The 6,698-nt window shown below is 40.8% G+C and overlaps 1 protein-coding gene across 4 annotated transcripts in view; it reads left to right on the forward strand.

Moving 5' to 3' along the window:
• Window positions 1-1,572: 1,572 nt before the first annotated feature.
• Window positions 1,573-6,698, forward strand: part of si:ch211-247n2.1 (calcium-activated potassium channel subunit beta-2) — a 55,307-nt gene continuing 50,181 nt past the window's right edge. For 3 of the 4 annotated variants that reach the window (XM_048604461.1, XM_048604467.1, XM_048604464.1), the window contains exon 1: window positions 1,573-1,669. In XM_048604461.1, coding sequence (XP_048460418.1) covers window positions 1,617-1,669 — 53 coding nt within the window. In that variant the 5' untranslated portion in view covers window positions 1,573-1,616. The remainder of the gene's footprint in view (window positions 1,670-6,698) is intronic. The other variant, XM_048604462.1, reaches the window with a different exon arrangement.

Raw genomic sequence — 6,698 nt, forward strand, 5'->3', positions numbered from 1 at the left:
GATACTAGCTTTCAGAAAAGTGAAAGCGTAAAGCTGTTACAAATTCCTGAAAACGTATCAACATAATAAACTGAGGATTTCTAATTGGTACAATTTTATCACCTGCACAGGCATAATTTTATTCATTTATAGCATAAGACAATTTCTTCCCAGGATACCTATGCAGTAATTCTTGTATTTTATGGAAACAGAGACATCTACTGGAGTTATCCGGAAACAATAATCTCAAATAAACATTTATATTGATATGGAGATAGTAGGAACTGCAGATGCTGGAGAATCTGAGATAACAAGGTGTAGAGCTGGATGAACACAGCAGGCCAAGCAGCATCAGAGGAGCAGGAAGGCTGACGTTTCGGGCCTAGAGCCTTCTTCAGAAAATGGAAGAAAATGGAAAATGGAAAATGGAAGAATTTTCTGAAGAAGGGTCGAGGCCCAAAACGTCAGCCTTCCTGCTCCTCTGATGCTGCTTGGCCTGCTGTGTTCATCCAACTCGACACCTTGTTATCTCTTTTATATTGATATAATAGGCAGACAAAACGCACAGTGCACATTGATTATATTGTTCGAACAATAGTAATTACTGAATTCACAACATTAATATCTGATATCAATAGTGTTTTCTATAGCTATTATCATTTACAAAGTTGTGATCTCAAGTAGATACCATGTGAAAATTTTTAATACAAATTTCTTGCAGCCACAATACTGAGCCAAGCTTTCAGTATCTGTACAGGAGAGGTCAAGTTAATAGATTACTAATCCAGAGTTCCGAACTAATATTTCAGTGTATGTAGCTCTAAATCCAGCATGGGAGTTTGACAAGTCAAATTCAGTTTAAACATCTAAAAATAAAAAGTTGGTTTTGATCGAATGGCTATATAAAATTGCCATACCGTTGTAAGATCCCACTATTACGTAATGCATTTTAGGGTAGGAAGTCTGCTGGAATTCCCTGCTATACATGATTCTAGTTTGCATTAATGAGGTTGACTCTTAACCACCTTCTCAACTGACAAAGAAGCCACCACGCATATGAAGTCACTATAAAGAATAGAAAAGGGCCATCACTGCCTTCTGACGGTCTTTTTCACCAACCTGTCGTGTTGCCTATGTCCCAAGAATTTTTTTTTTAAATATTTATACTGAGCCTTACAGGCTATCAATCATATACAATGTCCAGAAATGAGACTATTCTCTGTATGTGCTGTGAATGAGAGTTAGACACATTAAAGCAGGATTGATAAGTAAAATTATCTAAAATGATATTTCATTCAAGGAAAATGGAATGCCTGCATAAAAGTTAATTAAAATGACAACTAGAAACTCAATTATTATTTGATAAACTTTTGATTTTCCTTTGTGAGTCTGCAGGATATTAATATAAATATTCTGTAGTGGGGTGGGAAGAAGAAGCATAACCACTTAATGTAGCCAAAATATAATGTGTTGAAAATAGCTTGATTGTAACTACACAGTACAGTGCATTTACATCTGCACTGAGAAAACTTCCTGCTTTTGTTTCTGCTTGTAATGATGCCCAAATGCCCACCCTTCCTTCCTTCAGTATCAAGATTTTGAAAGCAACAAAGTTGAAACCAGAGACAAACTATAACATGCTGAGAGATAAAACAGATTTCTTTCTCAAAGACCCTCGAAAGAACCTAGGGTAAGTTTGAACCTTATTTTGTTCCAAAAATAACCTTCTCCTGAGGTACGTTTGTGGGTTTCTGATCTGTTTGTGGATAAAACAAAATCTTCTCCCGAGGTACGTTTGTGGGTTGCTGATCTGTTTGTGGATAACTGAAATAAACTTATGAGTTATGATAGATTTAGAGCCAGGTTCCAACTGTCTGAACTGACAGGAAGTCAAATAAACCTGTGTTTTTGGTTGATTATCCTGTTGGAGGATGTGGGGAAACAGAAGTGAAAAGCCTCGAGAGATGAAAATATGCCCCACTGAGAAAAGTCATGTTACAAAATAAAAATATCTAATTCACTTGATTGATGGTTGCCATTTAATGTTACGTAAAAACTACCTACTGCTTGGCAATAGTTTCACTTACTATTTGCATTTCTTGGAAAATTATGTTCTAGAATTTGTAAAATTAGATTCACTAATACCTGACAAGTAGATTATTTGTATTTCAACTTTTACAATACATTCTTGAATTCAGTATAAAGCTGATTTGTAGGTGTACATCTTATTTCAGGGATTGTTTTGACTGCAGGACATACCTGTGTAACCAGTACAGAATGAAAAGAAAATGTTTTTCTTTCTACATTCAATGCCATAAATCATATTTGCATAGGATATACAGTATAGTATCAGGCTATTTGGCTCAACCAGTTCTGGTTTTCTCTATCTCCATCTCTACTGTCTATCCTATTCGATTCAGCCATTCCCCGTGGTTTCTCACTCTCACCTCTCTTTGTGTTAAGACATTTCTTCTGAATTCTCTATTAGATTTCTTATCATTTATTTTAACAGCCTCTCATTTTGCTCTTCTCCACAGGAGAAAACATTCTTTCTGTATATATTTTATCAAAAGCTTTCATGCTGTTAAATACCTTTTTCGAGATCCTTCCAACTTTCATCAAGGGAGCCCTGAAAGAAAAGCCAGTGAAACTTCTTGAGTGATTGTAATGAAGTCAGCCAGGTGGTCCTCATAGAATATCAGTTCCCTGACTGGGGCTGTTAATCTGGTCCAATCAGGGCCCTGACTGACTGATATAAACAGGAGTGTCAGGGGCTCTGTTCACTCTGACAGCTGGCTCTGAGGAAGCTAGACTAGTATCAAGTATTATGCATGTGTAAATAAAGGGTGACTTGGCGATGGGATATCAGCCTCTTTGGAGTTATTTCAGTGGTAACAAAAGGAAAAAAAAATTGCTCCTGAAGAAATTCACTCACAATAGTTGTCTTTGAGTTGGGGTAAGCATTTCTGCCATCATGCCATTATTTGGGAACCTTGAAGCTTTTGATCCTGTGTCAAAGACTGGGCACAGCACGTGAAACAAATTTTTTTTATTTTTTTATTTTTCCAGGCAAATGACATTAGGGCAGATGACAAGCAACAAGTAATTCTCCTGACAGCTTGTCGACCCTCAAATTTTTCCAGTTATAAGAAGTCTCTCGTTTCTTGAGGCACCAGATACTAAAGCCTTTCATGAGTTGACGGATTTAGTTAAGGAATATTACAACCCCAAGCCTCCTCTAATTCTGAGACATTATTGGTTTTACTCAGCAGTTCGAGAACTTGGGGAATCCATGTGGTGATTTTTAATGAGGATAATACGACTGGCAGAGGCATGGGACTTTGGTTTAACACTTAATGAGATGCTGAGAGACTGTTTGGTATATGGGATTAATCACGTAACCATGTAAAAGCGCCTACAACTGAAGCCCACTGGACTTCAAACAGGCACTACAGCTGGCTTTGTCATTGGAAAAAGTGGACTCGAGACAGCAAAACAGGCCCAATAGGCCTGAATTGAATAAGAGAAGTCATAGGCCAGGATACAGGAGAGTGCACACCCTGGAAAGCCCATCCACATCTGGCTTGGGATAGTTAAATTGCTTATCAATATGCAAATCAGAAACAAAATAAATGCTTGGTTACATGGTCACCCAGTTCTAATGGAGGTTGATACTGGTGTGGGTGTATCAGTGATAGCAGAACCAGCCTTTAACAAAATTCGCTCTGGACTCCATCATTATGTTTGCATAAGACCTTGGCTAGACTGAGAACCTATACTGGGGAACCTTTACAGATTAAGGATACAACTTCAGTTCCAGTCTTGTATGAGAAGTAACTGGTTCAGTTAGCACTGATTGTAGTGAAAGGCTCAGGCCCAAGCCTGATGGGGTGAAATTGGTTGAGAAAGGTCTACCTTGATTGGCTTAACATTTTCGATTAGAAAATGGCAGCCTGAGTGAAGCCCTAATTAAATACTCAGAAGTTTTTCAGGAAGGCCTAGGGCTACTCAAAGAGGACAAGGCCATGCCAACCATAGCTTCAGGTCGAATTTAGCAGTGAGCTGTCATTCAAAGTGTATACAATTACAAGTTGAAACATGTCCATGAAGTCAAGTTGCAAATGTGGATGCCTTTAGTCACCTCCCTCTGGCAGAGACACCATGGATGGTGCTGCCACTGGAAGAGTCCATACTGGTTTTAAACTTTCTGGACACCCTTCCATCACCACTGACAATATCAGACTATGGACCTAAAAAGATCTGAACCTGACAAAACTAAAGCAGCTGGTGGTGATGGGGGAAACAAAAGGACCATCACAACCAGAATTAACACCTTTCTGGACCAGGTGAGACCAGATCACCAGAGAGGACAACATATTATTATGGGGAGCCAGAGTGTTTGTCCTGAGCAAATATCACCGCAAGATACTGGCTGAACTCCACCAGGGTCATCCAGGAATGTCCAAAATGAAGATGTTGGCAAGAAGTTAATTCCTGTGGCCAGGATTGGATGCAGACAGAGCCGCACTGGTGGGACAGTGCCCAGAGTGCCAACAACGACAAAAATTATCACCAGCAGCTTTCCTATTTGCATGGGAAAGGCTGGGTAAATTCTGGACTCGGTTACACGTTGACCATGTTGGCCCTTTCATGGCTCAACATTCTCTAGTCATTGTGGTTGCCCACTCAAAGTAGTTGGACTTGCATAGAGCTCATGGATCAAATGCGGGGATGACGATGGAAAAGCTGCAAGCATCTTTTGGAATGCACAGGCTCCCGGAAGACAACAGGCCATCATTTATCAACAGGTTATTTGAGTACTTCCTAAAGTCAAATGGCATTTGGAACATAAGGACAGGTCCATACTATCCATCATCCAATGATCTGGCAGAAACAGCAGTCACAACTTTGAAGGCAGGCTTAAAGAAACAACCTACAGCTTCACTCAATACCAAACAGTCACGGTTCCTATTTGATTATCAGACCACCCTCATGCAATTACAGGGATAGCTCCAGAAGACTTGTCAATCGGGAGAAGACTCTGCACCTGGTCAGATCCGATCGTCCCGGACCTGGCAGTGTGGAGAGTGAAACGGCATCAGGAACACTAATGCCAGACAGGAGACTCCTCTAAGTGAGAGAGACGGTTTACTTCAAGGGACGAAGTTTGGTACTGAAAATACGGAAATGGCCCTGAATGGGAGGAATGGTCGATGCGAGGTCAGGTCCCATGACAGATAAAGTTTGGGGAGATGAGGCAGTCCTGATCAAACACGTGGACCACATGAAAGCTGCAAACTCACAAACAGGGCAGGAGCAAAACATTCCTAGCTCCTCAGAATACCAGGAAAGGCTTCCAGAACCCTTGGGTTCTCCGCCTCCATCTAGCGTTGAAGAAACCTCTAAGGATGAAATGGACACAGCAGATGTTGCCGCCTCGATGCTGTTACCACCTGAAGAAGAGAGTGAATTTCTTCCAGAACACTCCAAATGCAAGTGACAAGCCACAGTCCGGTACACATCGCCAGTATCCAAGGCACAATCGGAGGACCCAGACCTGGTGCAAAAACACTCCAGGAAAGGCTACAAGAGAAAGAACAGGCCTTTGTCCCCAGACTTAGAGGGGAACGGACTTAGTGATCATAATGAGGTCAGCCAGGTGAATATGAGTTCCCTGATTAGGGCTGTTAACCTGGTCCAATCAGGGAGCCCTGGCTGACAGATATAAATTGGAGTGTCAGAGGTTCTTTTCACTCTGAGGAAGTTGGATCACAGTCAAGGACTCTCTATGTGTAAATAAAAGGTGACTTGGTGATGGGATACTGGCCTATGTGGAGTTATTTTGCTTATAAATGATACATATTGATCCAACAAGTCTTGTATATTTTAAAATAGAGCTCCAGCATGACCAATATGTACATTTCCAAGTATTATGGGTTTTTACTGGTGGAAAGCTAGCCTGTGAAACCACTCCTAAAATGTATACCTAATGCATTTCTGGTGTTGGCCTTGTAAATCTTTCCATCTTCTCTAGTCCCTTTCTGTAATATGATGGCCAGAAATATACACAGTACTTTAAGTGTAGTCTAACCACAGTTCAATACAGATAAATTACATTTACTGCATTACCATTGCCTACTCTCTCAACACTTCGAAAAAATAATTAAGGCTAATCAAGTGAAATTTTCTCTTGTGATTTTCATGTTGTCTAATTATTTTTAGGTTTTTCTTTCTAGATATAAGGTAGTTTTCTGATTTTCTCAGATTTATCTGATTTTATTATCACAATCATTCTAAATATAAAGACATTACAAATACTCAAATAGCCAATCTAGTACTTTTACCTCTTCTTACATAGCAAGTTCACACAAGGTAGCTTTTGGTGATGAAGATCATTCATCCAGAAGAAAAAGACAGAGTCCAACACACCAGCATGGCGTGGTATGGTCGCCTCCCACCATGGCATAGCATCCTTTCAGCCCAACGTAGCCGTTTCTAAGACTGACGTGGCCTCAGCATGGTCTCCCAGTCTTGAGGCTATACCAGAACAATCTCCCAGCCTCATGATTCTCAAGGTGACGCCCAGTGCGGTTTGGAGCCAAGGCCCGATGCGATTGGAGCCAAGGTCCGGTGCGGATTGGAGCCAAGGTCCGGTGCGGATTGGAGCCAAGACCCGATGCGGACTGGACCAAGGTCTAGTGTGGATTGGAGCCAAGGCC

Source organism: Rhincodon typus, chromosome 13, assembly GCF_021869965.1.
Source record: "Rhincodon typus isolate 14 chromosome 13, sRhiTyp1.1, whole genome shotgun sequence".
Taxonomy (NCBI): domain Eukaryota; kingdom Metazoa; phylum Chordata; class Chondrichthyes; order Orectolobiformes; family Rhincodontidae; genus Rhincodon; species Rhincodon typus.